The 25431-nt window shown below is 37.1% G+C and overlaps 1 protein-coding gene across 3 annotated transcripts in view; it reads left to right on the top strand.

The window, feature by feature from the left end:
• Positions 1–25431, top strand: part of RNF212B (ring finger protein 212B) — a 44138-nt gene that overhangs the window by 6979 nt on the left and 11728 nt on the right. For 2 of the 3 annotated variants that reach the window (XM_017665155.3, XM_017665152.3), the window contains 7 exons: positions 14759–14874; positions 15495–15555; positions 16246–16274; positions 18027–18073; positions 18294–18336; positions 18494–18554; positions 18939–18987. In XM_017665155.3, coding sequence (XP_017520644.2) covers positions 14759–14874; positions 15495–15555; positions 16246–16274; positions 18027–18073; positions 18294–18336; positions 18494–18554; positions 18939–18987 — 406 coding nt within the window. The remainder of the gene's footprint in view (positions 1–14758; positions 14875–15494; positions 15556–16245; positions 16275–18026; positions 18074–18293; positions 18337–18493; positions 18555–18938; positions 18988–25431) is intronic. The other variant, XM_037017309.2, reaches the window with a different exon arrangement.

Raw genomic sequence — 25431 nt, 5'->3', positions numbered from 1 at the left:
TGCTGGCCATCCTAACTGGTGTGAGGTGATATCTCATTGTGGTTTTAATTTGCATTTCCCTGATAATTAGTGATGTAGAGCATCTTTTCATGTGTCTGTTGGCCATCTGAATTTCTTCTTTGGAGAAGTGTCTGTTCAGATCCTCCGCCCATTTTTTAATAGGGTTATTTGCTTTTTGGGTGTTGAGACTTGTGAGTTCTTTATATATTTTGGATGTTAACCCTTTGTCAGATCTTTCATTTACAGATATATTCTCCGATACTGTAGGATGCCTTTTTGTTCTACTGATGGTGTCATTTGCTGTACAGAAGCTTTTTAGTTTGATGTAGTCCCATTTGTTCATTTTTTATTTTATTTCCCTTGCCCGAGGATATGTGTTCAGGAAAAATTTGCTCATGTTTATATTCAAGAGATTTTTGCCTATGTTTTCTTCTAAGAGTTTTATAGTTTCATGACTTACATTCAGGTCTTTGATCTATTTTGAGTTTACTTTTATGTATGAGGTTGGACAATAATCCAGTTTCATTCTCTTGCATGTAGCTGTCCAGTTTTGCCAACACCAGTTGTTGAAGATTCTGTCATTTCCCCATTGTATATCCATGTCTCCTTTATCATATATTAATTGATCATATATACTTGGATTTATATCTGGGCTCTCTAGACTGTTCCATTGGTCTATGGGCCTGTTCTTGTGCCACTACCAAATTGTCTTGATTATTTATCCACTATATAATTTTAAAAGAGAATCCAGCTGCTGAGTGGAGAATGGACCATAGTGAAGTTAAAAGAGTAGAAGCAGGGAGACCTATTAGATGGCTATGGGAGAAATCTAAGCAAGACTACTTGGGCCAAAGTGGTGGCAAAAGAAATGGAGAAGGGTGATGAAATCTGAGATGTGTGTTCTAGGAAAACTAAGAAAATTTCTGTTGGTTTAGATGCAGAAGATAAGTAAAAGAGGAATCAAGGAAGGCCTCTGAGTTTTTGTCTTCAACAGTTGGATAGGATGATTGTACCTTTTACCAAGACTGAGAATACCATTTTGAGGGAAAAAACATTTTGGATGTGTTAGGTTATTGATGCTTGGGGGAGAAGGCAGATAAATTTTCCATTCTGGAGCTCAAGATATAGGTCAAGGATAGAAATGGAAGTATGGAATTCATCAGGATATAGATTTTAAAGGCTTAGGACTAGATGAGACCTAGAGAAAGAGTCCCTTCAATATCTAGTAATTAGTGCGAGGAGGAAGAGAAGTTAGCAAAAAGCAGCAATGAGAAAGGTGAAAATAGGGAGAGTGTGGTGTCAGAGAAACTAAGAAAGGAAAATGTTTCAAGAAGGAAGAAATAACCTGCTGAGTCAAATACTGTTGAGAGACAAAGATGAGGGCAAAGGAAGGTCAACTAGATTTGGCAACATGAGGATTGTCAGTGACCCTGACAAGAGCGCACTGAGTAGAGTCTTGAGAAAAAGAACTGCATTGGAGTGCATTGGTGGGTGTATGTCTACCCCCAGTTTCCTTCTTCACCTCCCAGGCCTCTTTTCAGCCCTCTGCAGTCTGACTTCTGGCTGCTGTTGAGGACATTAACAGACTCCTTGTTATCAAATCCAATGGATACATTTTTTTCAGAGTTCTATACCAGATATTTTCCTTATTTTTTAATACTCTCCTTGGACAATCTCATCCACTCCCATGCTTCAGTTATCGACATATGTATAACTGTCAAATCTATTCTCTCCAGTAAAGATCTCAACTTAAACATCACCTTAGAGAAGCCTCTCTGACTATGATATCTAAATTGGGCCTCCTCATTTATTCTCTATCATAGCAACCTTCTTGTTTCCTTAATAACAGTTGGGTACTTGTAATTTTTATAGGTGTTATTTATTATATGCTCCACAGAGGCAGGGACCAACTTTGTTTTGTTCATTTTTGTATCCCCTGCAGTTGTGCTACATAGGAGGCACTCCGTCAATTTTGCTGAATCAATGTGCTCTCTCTCTCTCATTTCAGAGCCGTATGTCCATTTGCTGACTCGATACCTTCACTTATTCAACAGCCCCAAACTGAACTTACTATTTTTAACACCCCCTCCACCCTACCCACACCCTGCATACACACAGGAAAACAGGCTACTCTTCCTATTTCTTCTTTTTTTTTATTGAAGTATGATTGATACACAATATTATATTGGCTTCAACTGTACAACACAGTGGTTCAACAGTTACACACACATTATTAAATCCTTACCCCTACTCTTCCTGTTTCTACCACAGTAAATGATAACCACTATCCACATAATAATCAAATAAAAAATCTGGACTATTCTTGATTTCTTCTTCTCTTTACATATCCAGTTGATTGTTCAATCATGTTAGTGTTGTTTCTCTAAAATACTTGAACCTCCTACTTTATCTCCAACTTCCTAGTTCAGTCCACCATAATTTCCCATCTAGATTACTGCAGTAACTTCCTAACAGATCTTTAGACCTCCAGTCTTTCTTTTTCCTATCAGTTTTCCATATTGAAAACCAGAAAATCATTCTAAATATAAAGATGATCGTTTGTTTCCCTATTTAAAACCATTCAGTACAACCATTGCTCTGAGGATAAAGTCTAACCCCTTCCTGTGGCCCATAGGCCAGACCTTCTTCGGTGATTATCTTTTCAGTCTCATCTCTTATATCCTCCCCCTACCCCCTGCTAACTGTAATATGGACAAACTGCACCTATTTCAATTATTTTATAAATAACTTTCTCTGTTGCTTCTGGGCCTTTATACATGCTACTCTGTCTGTCTGCAACATTCTTATTGTCAAACATATACATGAATAAGTACACACAGTGTATAATACCATAATGCTATATTGTATTATAATGTTTGCTTGTCTGCATCCTCCCATGACTATAGGGACAGTATTAATCTTATTCATGTTATATATCCACTCCTAACATAGTACCAGGAACACAGTAAGATTCAATAAATACTATTTGAAAGAATGAATAGAGTAATCTTCTCTTTTTTTAAAATTTATTTTTATTTTTATTATTTTTATTTTTTTTGAGAGGGCATCTCTCATATTTATTGATCAAATGGTTGTTAACAACAATAAAATTCAGTATAGGGGGGTCAACGCTCAATGTACAATCATTAATCCATCTCAAGCCTAATTCTCTCGTCAGTCTCCAATCTTCTGAAGCATAACGAACAAGTTCTTACGTGGTGAACGAATTCTTACATGTGAATAAATTCTTACATGGTGAACAGTACAAGGGCATTCATCACAGAAACTTTCGGTTTTGATCATGCATTATGACCTATAAACAATCAGGTCAAATATGAATATTCGTTTGATTTTTGTACTTGATTTATATGTTGATCCCACATTTCTCCTATTATTATTATTATTTTTATTTTTAATAAAATGCTGAAGTGGTAAGTAGATGCAAGATAAAGGTAGAAAACATAGTTTAGTGCTGTAAGAGGGCAAATGTAGATGATCAGATGATCAGGTGTGTGCCTGTGGACTAAGTATTAATCCAGGCTAGACAAGGGCAGCAAGACATCCACGGATGCAGAAGAGAGTAATCTTCTCTTTTGAGGTTTTCCCTTAATGTATATGAAGTATGGTAAAGTGATAATACTGGAAAAACTATTGGAGTGGAAATCCTAAGACTAAATCTGCCTGCTAGCTTTTAACTGCATTTTTTTGATCCACTAATATTCCCTCACATGTAATGTGAAATTATAATACTCATCTTCGTTCTTATAAAGATCCAATGAGATAATATTTATGAAAGCATCCTGAAAGCTGTAAAGTACTGCAGTAGTTGAAAGAACTGAGTAAAAAACTCAGTAGATTATAAAAGGTCATAAACCTGCAGGAAAATAATTAAAGACTACATAAGTAAAAAAGAAGTTTGTATTTTTAAATTCTTTTCAAAGGCAACTTCTTATTTTTTCTTTTCTTTTCTACTTTTACTTTGATTTGTATTTATCTTATGCTGAATTTATTCCCAGGGCATAAGTTTCTGTTTCTTCAGGGATATCTTTTTCTTCTGTTCAACCTCCTCTTCTGGTTTAGGAACAGTCTGCTCTTTTTCATCTCCATGTGGCAGGAAGAGCTCATGTATGGGTTAACGTGACCATGAGCCCTTTAAGTTCTGCCCCACATCTTGGGGTCTGTGTTGACCTGGATATGCTCAATGACCAGAGAATCTACATCTCACCTCTTAGGTTTAGCATTATTCTTTACATTTTTAAGCATGTGCAGTAAAAATTCAGCACTCTTTTTGGACCGTCAACCCTGTGTCCACCCCCCTGTTTGGCCTGAGCACACCTATTAGCTCCACTATTGTAATAATGGAATGGCACACATTGCTTCTGTAATGTGACATCCTTCAGATACTTAGTACCAGGAACACAGTAAGGTTCAATAAATACATTATTAAATCCTTACCCCTACTCTTCCTGTTTCTACCACAGTAAATGACTTAGTGGCTTTTTGGATATGCATACCCTTGATGGCCTGGCCAGTTTCACAAGTGTTCTTAAAGTGAACACGAAGATTTAAACCTCTTGATTTTCATGATTTTGTGGGGTTTTCTGGATCAAGTGAATAGTGAACCATTTTCAGAGATCACTTCAGGCCGCTTACAGGAAGAGCAAAGGGAACTTTTTAAGTAACAGCTTTATTGACATATACTTTATATGCCAAATTCACCCCTTTATAAATTGTACAATTCAGCAGTTTTAGTAGATTCACATAACTGTGCAATCATTATTACTTGTAGAACATATTTATTACCACAGAAAGAAGCCATATACCCATTAGAAAGCACTTCCCAAATATTCTCCACCCTCCTCATCCCTAGGTAATTACTAATTTACTTTTTGTCTCTATAGGTTTGTCTATTCTGGACATTTCACAAATATGGAATCATACAATATGTGGTCTTTTGTGACTGACTGCTTCCCCTGAGTATAGTGTTTTTAAGGTTCATCAACATTATAGCATATATTAGGACTCCATTAGCACTTAATTGCTTTTTAGGACCAAATAATATTCCATTATAAAATGGATATACATTTCATTTATACCCATTCATCAATTAAGGACAGTTGGGTTGTTTCCACATTTTGATTATTATGAATAATACTGCCTTCAACATTTGTGTACAGGTTTTTGTGTGAACATATATGTTCATTTCTCCAGGATGTATATGTGGGAGTTGAATTACTAGTTAACATAAACAATTTTATGTTTAACTTTTTGAGTAACTGCCAGACTGTTTTCCCAAGTTTGTGTACTATTTTATGTTCTTACCTGCTGTATATGAGGCTTTTGATTTCTCTGTATCTTCACCAATACTTGTTTGTGTCTTTTTTATTATAACCATCCTAGTGGTGTGAAATGGTATCTCACTGTGGTTTTGATTTGCATTTCTCTGATGACTAATGATGCTGAGAATCTTTTCATGTGCTTATTGGCCATTTGTATAACTTCTTTAATGTCTTTTCAGATCCTTTGCCCATTTTAAAATTGGTTTGTCTTTTTATTATTATTGTAAGAATTCTTTATATATTCTAGATACAAGTCGCTTACCAGGTACATGATTTGCAAACATTTCTCCCATTCTGTTGGGCCTATTCACTTTAAAATTAAGAACAAGTAATACAAATGTCTATTAAATAAATATAAATAGGAAGAAGAGACAAGATAGGACATCAAACAGTGGGAAATAGAGAGGATATTGAGAGAAAAAGAGGAAAGGATACAGATCCACAAAGAAAGACAAATTCAGAGAAAATGCAAGTTCATATACAGAGAAAGACTTTCACAAATTTAGTGTTGGGATTGACTAACTTTTTTTAAAGTCCAGTAAATATTTTAGGCTTTGCAGGCTATACAATCTCTGTTGCAGCTATTCAACTCTGCTCTTATAGCACAAAAGCATCCATAGGTAATATGTAAACAAATGGGTATGACTGTGTTCCAATAAATCTTTATTTACAAAATCAGTCTGCTGTGTGGTCAGTAGTTTGCTGACTTTGCAGCCATAAGTTTTGCTAACATATGTACAAATAACTACCATATATACCAGTTGAGTAAAATCAGGTCAAGACCTAATCTCATCAGTAAACCAGACCAGTTCTTCATCTCTCTCCTGAATTAAAAAATTAAAAAACTGAGATAATCAATGATACTTTTGAAGAAAGGTTTTATTTAGTCTAAGATGATTTTACCTGAAAAGAAAAGGCAGGGATTCGGATTAAAGAGGGCGGCATGAGATGAGACAGAAACTTCCTCCCAAAACCACATATAATATTAAAATATTATATGAAAGAGAGACAGGAAAGAAGACTATGACAGATTGCCTGCATCCAGGGAAAAGAGAAGATGTCATGGAAAAGGGAAAAGTAGTAAATCCATGATCCAGTGGGGCCCAAGCCCTTCCCCTACCTCAGCTCACCGATGGGAGGAAGAGAAATGGAGTGGGGAGGAGGTGGTGGCCTAAGTCTGCTGAACACCCAGCCTTGGAGATCTGCTCTGGGAGCATGAACCTACATGACATGGTGCTCTGGAGATTAGTGGGGTTGGAAAGCAAAGACAGGCAGAATACTTGGAGAGACTGAGATTCCAGCCACTTATGAAGAACAGGTACCCATAACTGGCTGCTCTGGGACAAAAGAAAGGCAGGTACTCTGAGAAACTTCCCAACAGCAAGAGGGCTGCTAAGGCGGCAAGGATTTCATACAGCTTGCTGCCCAGGAAAAAGGACAGGTGGACAACATTGTCTGAGCACACTCAGCCCAGCAGGTTGGGAACTTTCAGGAACTTCAGGTGTTCCATCCCCTTGGCTGGCAATGCAGCCCTGAGCCCCCCAGACTCCCATGATATGCAGCCTGCCACTCCTTCCTCCCAGCTCGCACCAGCTTACAAACCTGCTACCCCCACCATTGAGCCAGGCCAGCCAGAGGGTGGCACCATCTGCAGCATCTATAGGGCATAGCATAGAGCCTGCTCCCTGCATACTTGGCCCACTGGCCCTGGCAGTGGAAGCAGGCACTGTAGCCGGGAAGCAGGAAAGAGCTCTTTCCTCCTGGCAGGCACCAGCACTGCTAACCTGCAACCCCTGCCATCGCTCCAAATGCTGAGTGCTCCAGATAGGAGAGCTCTGGGCACTAGAGGGTGCTGCCTACACAAAGTTATTATTCCATATTATTCATTACAAATATGAAACATCAAAAGAACCTGGTACAAACCCAAATCCCACAAACACCAGAAAAAGGACCAAGTGAAAATGAAATCACCTATCTTCCTGAGGAAGATTTAAAAATAATCATAAACATACTCACAGAGCTACATAAAAATACTCAAGAACTCAGGGAGGAATTCAAGACAGAGATAGAGACATTGAAAAACACAGTATCAGAAATGAAACATACAATGGAGGGATTTAAAAGCAGATTAGATGAGGTAGAGGAGACAGTAAATGAAATAGAAATTAGAGAACAGGAATACAAGGAAGCTGAAGCACAGAGAGAAAAAAAAGATCTCTAGGAATGAAAGAATATTAAGAGAACTGTGTGGCCAATACAAATGGAACAATATTTGCATTATAGGGGAACAGGAGAAGAAGAGAGAGAAAAAGGGATAGAAAGTGTCTTTGAGGAGGTAATTGCTGAAAACTTCCCCAATCTGGGGAAAGAGATAGTCTCTCAGGCTATGGACGTGCACAGATCTCCCAACACAAGGGACCCAAGGAAGACAATACCAAGACATATAATAATTAAAATGGCGAAGATCAAAGATAAGGACAGAGTATTAAAAGCAGCCAGAGAGAGAAAAAAGATCACTTACAAAAGAAAGGCCATCAGGTTATCATCAGACTTCTCAACAGAAACCTTACAGACCAGAAGGAGTGGCATGATATATTTAATGCAGTGAAGCAGAAGGGCCTCAAACCAGGAATACTATACCTGGCAAGATTATCATTTAAATTTGAAGGAGGGATTAAACAATTTACAGATAAGCAAAAGCTGAGAGAATTTACCTCCCACAAACCATCTCTACAGTGCATTTTGGAGGGACTGCTATAGATGGAAGTGTTCCTAAGGCTAAATAGCTGTCACCAGAGGAAGTAAAACCACAATAAAGAAAGTAGATGAATTAATTACTAAGCAGATGCAAAATCAAATAAACTACCCCCAATATTAGTCAAGGGATAGACAAAGAGTACAGAATATTACACCTAATATATGAAGAATGGAGGAGGAAGAAAAAGGAGGGGGAAAAAAGAACCTTTAGATTATGATTGTAATAGCATACTAAGTGAGTTAAGTTAGACTGTTAGATAGTAAAGATGCAACTCTTGAACCTTTGGTAACCATGAATCTAAAGCCTGCAATGGCAATAAGTACATATCTATCGATAATCATCTTGAATGTAAATGTTCTGAATGCACCAATCACAAGACATAGAGTCACTGCATGGATAAAAAACAAGGTTCATCTATATGCTGCCTACAAGAGACTCACTTCATACACAAAGACATACATAGACTAAAAGTGAAGGGATGGAAAAAAATATTTCATGCAACTAATAGGGAGAAAAAGCAGGAGTTGTAGTACTGGTATCAGGCAAAATAGGCTTCAAAACAAAGAAAGTCACAAGAGACAAGGATATTACATAATGATACAGGGGTAAGTACAACAAGAGGATATAAATATCTATGCACCCAACATAGGAGCACCTCATATGTGAAACAAATATTAATAGAATTAATGGGGGAAATGCATTCATTTTAGGAGACCTCAACACACTACTCACTCCAAAGGACAGATCAACCAGACAGAAAATAAGTAAGGAGACAGAGGCACTGAACAACACATGGACCTAACAGATATCTACAGAACGCTCCACCCAAAAGCAGCAGGATACATATTCTTCTCAAGTGGATATGGAGCATTGTCAAGAGTAGATCATATACTACCACGAAAAGAGCCTCAGTAAATTCAGAAAGATTAAAATTGTACCAACCAGCTTCTTAGACCACAAAGGTATGAAACTAGAAATAAATTACGCAAAGAAAACAAAAAAGCCCACAAACACATGGAGGCTTAACAACATGCTCCTAAATAATCAATGGATCAATGACCAAATAAAAACAGAGATCAAGCAATATATGGAGACAAATGACAACAATAATTCAACACCACAAAAATCTGTGGTATGCAGCGAAGGCCATGCTAAGAGGGAAGTATATTGCAATACACGCTTACCTCAGGAGAGAAGAACAATCCCATACAGTCAAAACTTACAAATAATAAGACTAGAAAAAGAAGAACAAATGAAGCCCAATGTCAGTAGAAGGAGGGACATTATTGTGTCCCTGAATGGATAAAAAACAAGACCTTCACTTTTAGTCTGTGTATGTCTTTGTGTATGATATGAGTCTCTTGTAGGCAGCATATAGACAGGTCTTGTTTTTATCCATTCAGTGACTCAGATTAGAGCAGAAATAAATAAAATCAAGAAGAATAAAACAATAGAAAGAATAAGTGAAAGCAGGAGCTGGTTCTTGGAGAAAATAAACAAAACCCCTAGCCAGACTTACCAAGAAAAAAAAAGGGTCTACATACATAAACAGAATCAGAAATGAGAAAGGAAAAATCACTATGGACACCACAGAAATACAAAGAATTATTAGAGAATACTATGAAAAACCATATGCTAACAAACTGGATAACCTAGAAGAAATGGACAACTTTCTAGAAAAATACAACCTTCCCAGGCTGACCCAGGAAGACACAGAAAATCTGAACAGACCAATTACCAGCAACGAAATTGAATTGGCAGTAATACTAATGATGAACTAGCAGAAAGAGAAATCAGGAAAACAATTCCATTCGCAATTGCATCAAAAAGAGAAAAATACCTAGGAATAAACCTAACCAAGGACGTGAAAGATCTATACCCTGAAAACTACAAGACACTCAAGAGAAATTAAAGAAGACAACAATAAATGGAAATTTCTCCTATGCTCATGGATAAGAAGAATTAATATTGTCAAAATGGCCATCCTGCCTAAAGCAATCTACAGATTCAGTGCAATCCCTATCAAAATACCAATGGCATTCTTCAACAAACTAGAGCAAATAGTTCTAAAATTCATATGGAACCATAAAAGACCCCAAATAGCCAAAGCAATCCTGAGAAGGAAGAATAAAGCTGGGAGGATTATGCTCCCCGACTTCAAGCTCTACTACAAAGCCACAGTAATCAAGAGAGTTTGGTACTGGCACAAGAATAGACCCATAGATCAATGGAACAGACTGGAGAGCCAGATATAAACCCAACCATATATGATCAATTAGCATATGATAAAAGAGCCATGGACATACAATGGGGAAATGACAGCATCTTCAACAAGGGGTGTTGGCAAAACTGGACAGCTACATGTAAGAGAATGAAACTGGATTACTGTCTAACTCCATACACAAAAGTAAATTTGAAATGGATTGAATATCTGAATGTAAGTCATGAAACTATAAAACTCTTAGAAGAAAACATAGGCAAAAATCTCTTGAATATAAACATGAGCAACTTTTTCCTGAATGCATCTGCTCGGGCAAGGGAAACAAAAGCAAAAATGAACAAGTGGGACTAGATCAAACTAAAAAGCTTCTGTACAGCAAAGGACACCATCAGTAGAACAAAAAGGCATCCTACAGTATGGGAGAATATATTCATAAATGACATATCTGACAAGGGGTTAACATCCAAAATATATAAAGAACTTACACACCTCAGCACCCAAAAAGCAAATAACCTGATTAACAAATGGACAGAGGATATGAAGAGATGGTTCTCCAAAGAAGAAATTCAGATGGCCAACAGACACATGAAAAGATGCTTCACAGCACTAATCATCAGGGAAATGCAAATTAAAACCACAAGATATCACCTCACACCAGTAAGGATGGCCAGCATCGAAAAGACTAAGAACAACAAATGTTCGCGAGGATGCAAAGAAAGGGGATCCCTTCTACACTGCTGGTGGGAATGTAAGCTAGTTCAACCATTGAGGAAAGCAATATGGAGGTTCCTCAGAAAACTAAAAATAGAGATACCATTTGACCCCGGAATCCCACTCCTTGGAATATACCCAAAGAATACAACTTCTCAGATTCAAAAAGACATATGCACCCCTATGTTCATCACAGCACTATTTACAATAGCCAAGATATGGAAGCAACCTAAGTGTCCATCTGTAGATGAATGGATAAAGAAGATGTGGTACATATATACAGTGGAATACTATTCAGCCATAGGAAAGAAACAAATCCTACCATTTGCCACAACATGGATGGAGCTGGAGTACATTATGCTCAGTGAAATAAGCCAGGCGGAGAAAGACAAATGCCAAATGATTTCCCTTATTTGTGGAGTATAACAATGAGGCAAAACTGAAGGAACAAAATGGCAGCAGACTCAGAGACTCCAAGAATGAACTAGTGGTTACCAAAGGGGAGGGGTGTGGGAGGGCGGGTGGGGAGGGAGGGAAAAGGGGATTGAGGGGTATTATGTTTAGTATACATGGTATGGGGGACCACGGGGAGAACAGTGTATCACAGAGAAGGGACATAGTGGATCTCTGGCAACTTGCTGGACTGATGGACAGTGACTGCATTGGGATATGGGTGGGGACTTGATAATATGGGTAAATGTAGTAACCACATTGTTTTTTCATGTGAAACGTTTATAAGAGTGTATATCAATCATACCTTAATAAAATATTTTTAAAAATGGGCAGAGGATGTAAACACACTTTTCCAAAGAAAAAATTCAGATGGCCAAGAGTCACATGAAAAGATGCTCCACATTGCTAATTATCAGGGAAATGCAAATTAAAACCACAATAAAATATCACCTCACACCAGTTAGGATGGCCAACATCCAAAAGACTAGGAACAATACATGCTGGCGAGGATGCAGAGAAAGGGGAACCCTCCTACACTGTTGGTGAGAATGTAAATTAGTTCAACCATTGTGGAAAGCAATATGAAGGTTCCTAAAAAAACTAAAAATAGAAATACCAGTTGACCCAGGAATTTCACTTCTAGGAATATATCCAAAGAAACCAAGATCTCAGATTCAAAAAGACATATGCACCCCTCTGTTTATCGCAGCATTATTTACAATACCCAAGCTAAGGAAGCAACTGAAGTGTCCATCAGTAGATGAATGGATAAAGAAGGTGTGGTACATATACACAATGGAATATTTTTCAGCCATCAGAAGAAAACAAATCCCACCATTTGTAACAATATGGATGGAGTGGAGCTTGAGGGTATTATGCTTAATGAAATAAGCCAGGAGGAGAAAGACAAGTACCAAATGATTTCCCTCATTTGTGTAGTATAACAATGAAGCAAAACTGAAGGAACAGAACAGCAGCAGACTCACAGACTCCAAGAAGGGACTATTACCAATAGTGGGGAAGAGTGGGTAGGGAGGGAGGGAGAAAGGGACTGAGGGGTACTATGATTGGTATACATGGTGTATGTGGGGGTCATGGGGTAGGCAGTGTAGCACAGAGAAAACAAGTAGTGACTGAATAGTATTCCACTGTATAGATGTACCACATCTTCTTTATCCATTCATCTACTGATGGACACTTAGGTTGCTTCCATAGCTTAGCTATTGTAAAAAGTGCTGCGATGAACATAGGGGTGCATATGTCTTTTTGAATCTGAGAAGTTGTATTCTTTGGGTATATTCCAAAGAGTGGGATTCCGGGGTCAAATGGTATTTCTATTTTTAGTTTTTTTGGGAACCTCCATATTACTACACTGATGGACAGTGACTTCAGTGGGGTATGGGGGGGACTTGATATATGGGTGAATGTAGTAACCACAATATTTTTCATGCAAAACCATCATAACATATATATCAATGATACCTTAATAAAAAAATACTGAGATTCATTACTGAGTGAAGTTTTAGAATCTTCTTTTGTGGATATATTTGAAATAGGCTAAACATTTGTACTTTAGCATCAGACAAAACCACTTGTTCCACTTCTCTAATACCTCCCATTGGTGGTGGTTCCCTGAATTAACCTTTCTTCTTGGAATGATCAGATCTGAGATTTGGGTTTGAGGTTTTCTGAGAAGGTAGGCAAAGTAGTTATGTTTAGGCATAGACAAAAGGCCCCGCAGTAGTCCAGTCTGAGATGCTGGAGTTCCATGGTGGGGTCTGTTCCCTGCACACCTATGGCCCTTGGTGATCTCTAAGAAAAGAGTAACTGGTCTAGGGCAGGATTTGGGTTTTCTTGGCCCAAGACTTGTACTAACTTAATTTCACTGCAAATGATCCAAAGAATAGGTTAGGATGTTAAGGGTACTGTCTCTTGGCTATATATTACTTCTCTCTGTATCATCTACCTCTTCCAACCTTCACCATTTTAAGTAGTTTCTAGGATTCTGAGTGAAATTTTTCCTGCTTCTACGCTGTTCAAATTTTCTAAAATGAACATATTTCACTTTTATTGACAGCAACAACTTTTTTAAGTGAAGTAGACTGCAGTGAATTGTTATCTATCTAGAATTAGTTTAGTCTGCTTTTGACTAGAAAGGAAAGAGGCTAGAGACTATGTAAACCTTTTGCTTTAAATTTTTTTAAACTGATATAGTCTTATAGTAATTCCAAATATACAACACAGTGATTCAACAGTTATCCATATTATTAAATTCTCACCCCAACTAGAGCAGTTACTATCTGTCAACATAGGAAGATGTTACAGAATCACTGACTATATTCTCCATGCTGTACTATAATCCCCATGACCAACCTACATTATGATTGAGAATTTTTGTGCCCCATTATCCCCCTCCCCCTCTCCACCCAACCCCTTCTGCATGGTAACCTTCAGTCCCTTCTCAGTGAGACTATGTAAACTCTTAAGTACAATTCTGTAGGAGGGTGGCAAGTGCAGAACTTGCAAATAAGGTGAGAACAATTAAGTTTATAACAAAAGTACCAAAATTTAGGGAAGGACTTTAGACAAAATGTTTATAGTCTGAGCAGGGAGGAAGCAGATGAGACATAAAAACTGCTGTGTATTCAAAAATAGAGCTTGACAAAGCTAAAACACTTTCTAAATATTAACTTTTGATCTGATTCAGTAATCCCATAATAGGCACATTCAGTATTTCAACTGGTAAAATAAAGCAAAAGATAAAATTATTTGTCTATGCTCAGAAATAAAATTCAGAAATAGGTAATTTCCTTCTGTGCCTCTTCACCTTTACTGTAGCAGCATAAGCAGCCTGCAAGTGTCTCTGTGTGAGTATCTTAGGGAAAGTAAATTGGTTACCAGTAATAGCTAGGAGTGTGGAAGCTGAGTCCAAATTAATAACAGACAAATGAGATCAGCACCAATTTTAAACTTGAAAAAAACTTTTGGGTGTTGGCGTTTTTGCTCAAGATGAAAGGTTATATTTTTCAAGGGCCATTCTACTGTGTCTGAATATTCTCATTAAGATATAAGGAAGCCATTGTCCTAGAAATTGAAAGCTTTGGCTTTCCCTAGTACCAAACCCTCTAACTTTGGGGAGTTGTGAATTAAGCCAGCTGTTCCAGAAGAAAATGATCAGTAATAAATGTATGAATTAATGGATTTCCCTCTATTGCCAGAAGCAAGGAGAAAGGAATTATGAGGGGTGTATGTCAAAGGCCTGTTTTTCCCTAGTAGGTGTGGAGTTTCCAGAAGAAACAAACAGATCTCCTCATTGCCTTTCATAAGCACAGAATTACAAAGTTAGAAGCAGCTGTTCAGGAGGCACTGCAAACAGTGACCAGGCGGGACAAGTAAGTGACAAATCAAATCACCAGAGAGCCCTTTTTCTTTCCAAGAACCTATAGCCCTTATTTCCTGAAAATTGCTACATGTGTGTGTGTTTATGTTTGTCTTGGGCAAGTGAGGTACAGAATTTTTAGTTCCCTCTGTCTCCATTTTATTTTCTTCCTCCCCTTAAGGAACCCTCCTCACTTTATAGCTTTCCTTTTCCCCTTCCCTCTATCAAAACTGCTTCTTCGGAGAAACTAGACATGGCTTATTCTCACATAAAGATGAGAGATAGCATTTAAAATGTTGCCTCCAGGAGGATATATTTTGTAAATCTTAAGCTGAAAGATGGAGTCCTCAACGGAAAATTTCAAACATCAGCAGGTCAAGGCTGTGTGTAGAGAGGAAATGGAATTCTATGTACACTCCTCTGAAATCACACCAGTGACTGCTTATTTTGTCCATCCAATTCTTCTCACCATTACAACCCTGCCATTGTCTCCCTGGATCACTAGATCTTTGACAAAAGTACCTTGTATAGTGGCAAGCATCTCTCCATAAGCATTAACTAAAAGTTTTAAAAATAAAAATCAGTTTCTTTATTCCACTGACTTGCTGAAACTCTTTTCCCTCTTTTGCCTAGAGAACTGTCAGTCTTAAGGAAAGAGAATGAAGAACTGAAGAAATATCTAGCCATCATAAAGGTGAATGAAATAGATTTTCCTTCTTTTTTATCCTAGTTTTCCTCTCTACCTAACAGACTATATAAATTAGTGTTTCCTAACCTTTTTCACATAATGGCTTGTGTAACTGATAATATTTGTACACTGGGCACACCACAGTAAATGGATAAGGCCACTGAAGACAATGGAGGGTTGAAAAGGTCAATTTCAGTTCACTAGTAACCCTTTCTTGAACATCAGTGAGTCATGACACATCATTTGGGAAGCTCTCCTACAGAAGAGACATGTGTAACTTAAAATTTCTCTTCAAGAATCCCGGGACTCTTCCTTTCCTTCAAACTCTATTTCCTAGGTGCTTCTTTTTAACTACAAATTTTCTTTTATCTATATAGTTTTCCTATGGATCCTCCTCCTGTAACTTCTAGCACATTATAATCCTGTTATTCTTTTCTCTCCCGTAGACTCCCCACATTTCTCCACATATATTAATCTATGAGTTGCCCAATGTGTTTTTATGAAGAAAAGCTGAAGTTTTATTCCCCCAAAGCTAATAATTTCCTAAGGAAATATTACTGCTATTTTTTTCTCCTACTGGGAACCTGAGTAACCACAATTAGAGGACATAGCTTAGTTATCTAACAAGTAAGATCCATTGATTAGGACCCTTGAGCTACAGCTTCCTTCTCTCCCATTTTTATTTTTCACCTGCAGGAATCTCCAAGTTGGTACCAAGGAAGCAGGTGAGTTTTATCATGCCCCACACTAGCTCTTTGAATATTTCTGTTCTTTCTTGGCTCTTGGCTATAACTCCTATGTGGGCTCTGAGGTGGAGGAAATGGTTGATGAGTTTATCTTTCAGTTCTCCAAGAAGGAGTTACTCATTGAAAATGCTGAACTGAAATCTTGAACCCTCCTACACTGTTGGTAGGAGTGTAAACTGATTCAACTGTTGTAGAAAGCAATATGGAGGTTCCTAAAAAAACTAAATAGAAATACCATTTGACCCAGTAATTCCACTCCTAGGAATTTACCTAAAGAAAACAAGATCCCTGATTTGAAAAGATATATGCACCCCTATGTTTGTTGCTGCACTGTTTACAATAGCCAAGATATGAAAGCAACCTAAGTGTCCATCACTAGATGAATGGATAAAGAAGATGTGGCACATATACACAATGGATTATTCAGCCATGAAAAGAAAGCAAATCCTACCATTTGCAACAACATGAATGGAGCTAGAGGGTATAATGCTCAATGAAATAAGCCAGGTGGAGAAAGACAAATACCAAATGACTTCACTCACTTGTGGAGTATAAAAACAAATCAAAACTAAAGGAACAAAATAGCAGTAGACTCACAGACTCTGAGAAGGGACTAGTGGTTACCAGAAAGGAGGGGTTGGGGAGGGAGAGGGGATAAAGGGGCGCTATAATTCACCATCACAATATAGGTAGGTCACAGGGAAGGCAATACAGCATGGAGAAGACAAGTAATGATGCTATAGCATCTTACTATGCTGATAGACAGTGACTAATGGGGGGTGAGGACTTGATAATATGGGTGAATGTTGAAACCACAATGTTGTGTGTATTCATGTGAAACCTTCATAAGATTGTATATCAATGATACTTTATACAAAAAAGCATCAACACTAAAAAAAAAACTTTAATGTAATACTTACCCTTAATTGTCCCTTTGAAATCCTACTCATGAGGTCCTACTCCTCATTCAAAATTTAACTCATATGTCATTTCCTCTTTCAGGATTCATCAGGTGGAGTTAGATGTTCTGTTATTCATTATTCAATAAACTTTAAATACCTACTGTTTATCAGGGACTATGTTAAGTGCTGGGTGTACATCACCAGTTATTGTAATTGGAAATGTACCTTACCAATTGTTAAATAATTTTAATATCAGCCCTGTATTGGTAGATTAAAAAAGACATAACCCCTATACTCACAGAAATTACAGTTTGGTGTTCTTTCATATTTCTGTACTTAGGATATATCCACTGTAACACTTAAACATTCCTTTATTTGTTTTCTGTGTCTCAATAGCTTGTGAATCTCTCAAATATAGGAACTATATTCTACCTTTGTAATTTTAGGATCTAGGACACATGAACACTAAATAAGTGCTTGTTGGAGAGATGGAGGAGGGGATGAAGGGAGTGAGGGGTTTGGTAGATGTATGAATGGATGGACAGATATATGAAAAATTGAGGTACTTGGAAAGGCACTGAGAGAGGGAAGAAAGGAGGACTTCACAATGTCTTCTGTGGGCAAGAGAGAATAAGAGGTTTCATTTGGAAAGTTGGAGAGCTAAGGACCCTCATATGGAAACTGTGCCTTCATATTTTGGGGTGATACCTGTAATACATGATAGTAAGCAATTTGTGCCCAGAGAAGAAGCTAATATTTCTACAATGGTCTGATTGCCCTCTAAGGTGACACTTAACCTTGCTTATCGCTGTCTTTTATTTCCTTGTAGGTTGACCACACCTCGACCAGTGGGCATTACTTCTCCCTCACAGACAGGTAGAAAAAAATTTTTTGCTCAAATATCTGTGTGAAATGAATAAATATCCTCTCCCCATATGGAAGATGGTTTCCTCTAAAAGACTATAGTGTGATTTTCCTAATCTTATGTGGGATATGAAAAGCACATGTAACTGAAACCCACTTGTGACAGATTAGCTAGGCAAGGCAAGAGCACCGTTGATGGCAACTCTTCACTCTGCACTCCATTCTCTTTCAGTTACTCCACGACCCAGCTCTCAGCACAGCAGCCAAGTGGTCAGGTGAGTAGAAAGCCTACACAGCAACACTACACTGTTGGTAAAGTTGGAAGATGAAAGAAATACTTAGATGTGGCTGAGATAGAGACTGAGGAGACTAGGTCTTTGTAAAAGTTTAACAACAGGTTTGTTTCTTTCCTTTTTGTCTCACCTTATACAGTCGGTCCTCCTCATTGGAGTCTATCCCTTATAGAATGTCTGGCTTTAGTAGCTTGGGACAAGTAAGTATTATTTTCCTTCTCATTCCAGATTGACATTTCTCATGCTAAATGAAAAAAGAAATTTAAGGCAAGAATATTAAACTTATATGAATTTTGGCATAAATTATCTGATGCCATTCCTGGACTCTCTTTGGCAATGCAGACCTGATGTTAGAAGCTGACACAGAGAATGAATAGGGATGAAAATGATGGAATTTTCACAGACTGAATTAACAGTGCCTGCACTGTTCATTGTGGAGGGAGTTAAGTGTGGATCCTTCTTGGCCTAGCATACCTTCTCTGGGAGAACAACATATGCTTCAATGTGTAGAGAAATAGCAAATTATGTGGAAGCCAGAGAATTAGGATATCTTTATTAATCAATGTTTATTATTTGTCCATCAGGGAGCCAGAGGCCTACAGGGAAGGAGCACTCCCAGAGATTGTTATACTGGTGAGAAGGGGAAAGAAAGTTTGTCAGAAACCAACACATTTTGTGCAGATACCAGCAGATGTCTGGTTTTCTGTGCCATTTGTTTTTTTCCAGGCAGTAACTCCAGCTATCCAGACATATATTGCTACTTTTCAAATAATGATATTTCTTTTCTCAAACTGATAAGGGGAAAATAAAAATTTGAGCAATAGGAAGTCATTTAAAACCTCTGGTCAGGAAATGGAGGGTAACTTTTGGGTAAAATAATTGACTTGGATTTTGTAAATTGCCACAAGATGGCAGTAGAAGTTAGGTTTAAAAGGAAGGTTTACTAGACGCCGATTATGTTAGCCTGAAGGTATCTGGCTTCTTCCCTGTGTATTAAGCATAAAAATATTCCAGTGAAGAAATATTTTGTCTTCTTCACTGTCCACTTCATTTCTTGTCTCTTTCCCTTTAGAACTATTACTGTTATTACTATTCCCAAGCACATTCACTAGTCCATAGAGAATACTGAAGTCCAACAGAGAAGATTTCCCCTTCTTTCACAAGAGGCAATTTTGAAATTTGCAAATCACTTTCTGGATAACCAGAAAATTTGCAAATCACTTTCTGGATAATCAGAATCAAAATTCTGGTGAATTTTGAAATTCACCAAAGTCTCCCTTCAATTCTTTCATATCCACACCTTTGAAAAATCTAGATGTTCTAGCAATTTATTTCTGTGAGGATAATAGTAAGAGTCTCTTTTTTATTCCTGATTTTAGTTATCTGAAGCTTCCTTCTATTTTCTTGGTCAGCCTAAAGATTAGTCAATTTAGTTGACCATTTCAGAGAACCTACTTTGGTTTTGTTGATTTCTCTATTGTTTTTCTATTCTCTAGTTCATTCATTTCTGCTCTACTCTTTATTTCCTTCCCTCTGCTTGTTTTGAGTTTAGTTCTTTAGTTTCTTAAGGTAGAAGGATAGATTATTGATTTGAGATCTGCTTTTTAAGTATAGATGTTCACAGTTACAAATTTCTCTCTAAGCACTGCTTTCACTGCATCCTATAAGGTTTAGTATGTTGTGTGTTGCTTTCATTCTTCTCAAATTGTTTTCTAACTTCCTTTGTGATTTTTTTTCTTTGACCCATTGGTTATTTAGCAGTGCATAAACAAATATCCATGTTTTTGTGAATTTTCCAAATTTCCTCCTAGTATTGCTTTTTAACTTAATTTCATTGTTGTTAGACAAAATACTTTGGAAGATTTAGATCTTTTTACATTTATGCCCTAACAGATTATCTGTCCTGGAGAATATGTCCCATGTATACTTGAGAAGAATGTGTATTCTACTGTCATTGGGTGGAGTGTTCTATAGCTGTTAGGTTGATCTGGTATATAGTGTTCAAATTGTCTGTATTCTTGATGATCTTCTGTCTTGTTTTCTATCCATTATTGAAAGTGGAATATTGAAGAATAATAACTATTATTGTTGGATCATTTATTTTTCTCTTCAATTTCAGTTTTTGCTTCATGTATTTTAGGACTCTGTCATTAGGTGCATATATAAGTGTTACATCTTCTTGATGGGTTGACCCTTTTTTCATTTTGACTTTTGTTTTAAAGTGCATTTGTCTGACATTAGCCACTCCAGTTCTCTTTTGTTTATTGTTTGCATGGAATATCTTTTTTCCATCCTTTTAGTCTCAACCTATATGTGTATTTGAATTTGAAGTGACTCTTTTGTAGACAGTTTGTAGTTGGATCTTTTTGTTCAATCCGCCAATTTCTGCCTTTTAATTAAAGAGTTTAATCCATTAAATTTTTTTACGGTTCCTATATATATATATATATATATATATATATATATATATATATATATATATATATATATATATATTATTTTGCTATCATTAATGTACAATTACATGAGCAAAATTATGTTTACTAGACTCCTCCCATTGTTAAGTCCCCACCACATACCCCATTACAGTCACTGTCCATCAGCGTAGTAAGATGCTGTAGAATCACTACTTGTCTTCTCTGTGTTGTACAGCCCTCCCCACGTGCCTTCCCCCTACACTGTGTGTGCTAATCTTAATGCCTCTTTTTCCTCCTTATCCATCCTTTCCCACCCATCCTCCCCAGTCTCTTTCCCTTTTGTAACTGTTAGTCCATTCATGGTTTCTGTGAAGCTGCTGCTGTTTTGCTTCTTCCGTTTTTTCTTTGTTCTTATACTACACAGATGAATGAAATCATTTGATACTTGTATTTCTCTACCTGGCTTATTTCACTGAGCATAATACCCTCTAGCTGCATCCATGTTGTTGCAAATGGTAGGATTTGTTTTCTTCTTATGGCTGAATAATATTCCATTGTGTATATGTACCACATCTTCTTTATCCATTCATCTACTGATGGACACTTAGGTTGCTTCCATCTCTTGGCTATTGTAAATAGTGCTGCAGTAAACATAGGGGTGCATATGTCTTTTTCAAACTGGTCTCCTGAATTCTTAGAGTAAATTCCTAGGAGTGGAATTCCTGGGTCAAATGGTATTTCTATTTTTAGTTTTTTGAGGAACCTCCATAGTGCTTCACAATAGTTGAGCTAATTTACATTCCCACCAGCAGTGTAGGAGGGTTCCCCTTTCTCCACATCCTCGCCAACATTTGTTGTTGTTTGTCTTTTGGATGTTGGCCATCCTAACTGTTGTGAGGTGATATCTCATTGTGGTTTTAATTTGCATTTCTCTGATGATTAGTGATGTGGAGCATCTTTTCATGTGCCTGTTGGCCATCTGAATTGAATTTCTTCTTTGGAGAAGTGTCTGTTCAGATCCTCGGCCCATTTCTGATTGGAGTATTTGCTTTTTATTGAGGTGTGTGAGCTCTTTATATATTTTGGATGTCAACCCTTTATTGGACATGTCATTTATGAATATATTCTCCCATACTGTAGGATGCCTTTTTGTTCTGTTGATGGTGTCCTTTGCTGTACAGAAGCTTTTCAGCTTGATATAGTCCCACTTGTTCATTTTTGCTTTTGTTTCCCTTGCCCAGAGAGATATGTTCATGAAGAAGTTGCTCGTGTTTATGTCCAAGAGATTTTTGCCTATGTTTTCTTCTAAGAGTTTTATAGTTTCATGACTTACATTCAGGTCTTTGATCCATTTTGAGTTTACTTTTGTGTATGGGGTTAGACATTGGTCCAGTTTCATTCTCTTGCATATAGCTGTCCAGTTTTGCCAACACCAGTTGTTGAAGAGGCTGTCATTTCCCCATTGTATATCCATGGCTCCTTTATCATATATTAATTGAACATATATGTTTGGGTTAATATCTGGAGTCTCTATTCTGTTCCACTGGTCTGTGGGTCTGTTCTTGTGCCAGTACCAAATTGTCTTGATTACTGTGGCTTTGTAGTAGAGCTTGAAGTTGGGAAGCGAGATCCCCCCTGTTTTATTTTTCCTTCTCAGGATTGCTTTGGCTATTCGGGGTCTTTCGTGGTTCCATATGAATTTTAGAACTATTTGTTCCAGTTCACTGAAGAATGCTGTTGGTACTTTGATACGGATTGCATTGAATCTGTAGATTGCTTTAGGCAGGATGGCCATTTTAACAATATTAATTCTTCCTAGCCAAGAACATGGGATGAATTGCTGTTTATTTGTATCCTCTTTAATTTCTCTTTAGTGTCTTGTAGTTTTCAGGGTATAGATCTTTCACTTCCTTGGTTAGGTTTATTCCTAAGTATTTTATTCTTTTTAATGCAATTGTGAATGGAGTTGTTTTCCTGATTTCTCTTTCTGCTAATTTATTGTTCGTGTATTGGAATGCAACAGATTTCTGTGTATTAATTTTGTATCCTGCAACATTGCTGAATTCAGATACTACTTCTACAATGTCATGTCACCTGCAAATAATAACAGTTTGACTTCTTCCTTGCCAGTCTAGATGCCTTTTATTTCTTTGTTTTGTCTGATTGCTGTGGCTAGGACCTCCAAGACTATGTTGAATGAAAGTGGGGAGAGTGGGGATCCCTGCCTTATTCCTGATCAGCTTCTCACTGTTAAGTATGATGTTGGCTGTAGGTTTGTCATATATGGCCCTTATTATGTTGAGGTACTTGCCCTCTATACCCATTTTGTTGAGAGTTTTTATCATGAATGGATGTTGAATTTTGTTGAATGCTTTTTCAGCATCTATGGAGATGATCATGTGGTTTTTGTCCTTTTTGTTGATGTGGTTGATGGATTTTAGAATGTTGTACCATCCTTGCATCCCTGAGATGAATCCCATTTGATCATGGTATATGATCCTCTTGATGTATTTTTGAATTTGGTTTGCTAATATTTTGTTGGGTATTTTTGCAGCTATGTTCATCAGGGATATTGGTCTGTAATTTTCTTTTTTTGTGGGGGTCTTTGCCTAGTTTTGGTATTAGAGTGATGCTGGCTTCTTAAAATGAGTTTGAAAGTATTCCCTCCTCTTCTATTTTTTGGAGAACTTCAAGGAGAATGAGTATTATATCTTCTCTAAGTGTCTGATAAAATTCAGTGGTGAATCTATCTGGCCTGGGATTTTTGCTCTTGGTTAGTTTTTTGATTACCGATTCAATTTCATTGCTGGTAATTGGTCATTTAGATTTTTCTGATTCTTCCTTGGTCAGTCTTGGAAGGTTGTAGTTTTCTAGAAAGTTGTCCATTTCTTCTAGGTTATCCAATTTGTTGGCATATAGATTTTCATAGTATTCTCTGATGATTCTTTGTATTTCTGTGGTGTCCGTAGTGATTTTTCTTTTCTCATTTCTGATTCTGTTTATGTGTATATATTCTCTTTTTCTCTTAATAAGTCTGGCTAGGGCTTTATCTATTTTATTTTCTCAAAGAACCAGCTCTTGGTTTCATTGATTTTTTCTATTGTTTTATTCTTCTCAATTTTATTTATTTTTTCTCTGATCTTTATTATGTCCCTCCTTCTGCTGACTTTGGGCCTCATTTGTTCTTTTTTTTTTTCCAGTTTCAATAATTATGACTTTAGACTATTCATTTGGGATTGTTCTTCCTTCTTTAAATAGGCCTGGATTGCTATATACTTTCCTCTTAGAACTGCCTTCGCTGCATCCCACAGAAGTTGGGGCTATGTACTGTTGTTTTCATTTGTCTCCATATATTGCTTGATCTCTGTTTTAATTTGGCCATTGATCCATTGATTATTTAGGAGCATGTTGTTAAGCCTCCATGTGTTTGTGAGCCTTTTTGCTTTCTTTGTGTAATTTATTTCTAGTTTTATATATTTGTGATCTGAGAAGTTGGTTGGTAGAATTTCAATCTTTTTGAATTTACTGAGGCTCTTTTTGTGGTCTAATATGTGGTCTATTCTGGAAAATGTTCCATGTGCACTTGAGAAGAATGTGTATCATGCTGCTTTTGGGTGTAGAGTTCTGTAGATGTCTTTTAGGTCCATCTGTTCTAGTGTGTTGTTCAGTGCCTCTGTGTCCTTACTTATTTTCTGTCTGGTTGATCTGTCCTTTGGAGTGAGTGGTGTGTTGAAGTCTCCTAAAATGAATGCATTTAATTCTATTTCCTCCCATAATTCTGTTAGCATTTGTTTCACATATGTCGGTGCTCCTGTGTTGGGTACATAGATATTTATAATGGTTATATCCTTTTGTTGGACTGCCCCCTTTATCATTATGTAATGTCCTTTATCTCATTACTTTCTTTGTTTTGAAGTCTATTTTGTCTGATATGAGTACTGCAGCACCTGCTTTTTTCTCCCTATTGTTTCCATGAAATATCTTTTTCCATCCCTTCACTTTTAATCTGTGTATGTCTTTGGGTTTGAGGTGAGTCTCTCTCTTATAAGCAGCATATAGATGGGTCTTGCTTTTTTATCTGTTCTATTACTCTGTGTCTTTCGATTGGTGCATTCAGTCCATTTACATTTAGGGTAATTATTGATGGACATGTACTTATTGCCACTGCAGGCTTTGGATTCATGGTTATCAAAGGTTCAAGGGTAGCTTCTTTACTATCTAACCGTCTAACTTTAACTCACTTATTACACTATTATAAACACAGTCTGATGATTATTTCCCTCCCTTCTTATTCTCCCTCCTCCACTCTTTAAATATGTTAGGTGTTTTTATTCTGTACTCTTTTGTGTTTCCCTTGACTGCTTTTGTGGATAGCTGATTTTATTTTTTGCCTTTAGTTGGTATATGGTTGGTCTGCTTTCTTTGCTATGACTTTATTTTCTCTGGTGACATCTATTTAGCCTTAGGAGTACTTCCATCTAGAGCAGTCCCTTTAAAATATTCTGTAAAGGTGGTTTGTGGGAGGCAAACTCCCTCAACTTTTGCTTATCTGCAAATTGTTTAATCCCTCCTTCAAATTTAAATGATAATCGTGCTGGATACAGTATTCTTGGTTTAAGGCCCTTCTGTTTCATTGCATTAAATATATCATGCCAATCTC

Source organism: Manis javanica, chromosome 8 (assembly GCF_040802235.1).
Source record: "Manis javanica isolate MJ-LG chromosome 8, MJ_LKY, whole genome shotgun sequence".
Taxonomy (NCBI): Eukaryota; Metazoa; Chordata; class Mammalia; order Pholidota; family Manidae; genus Manis; species Manis javanica.
This window is presented reverse-complemented; position numbering and strand designations above follow the sequence as displayed.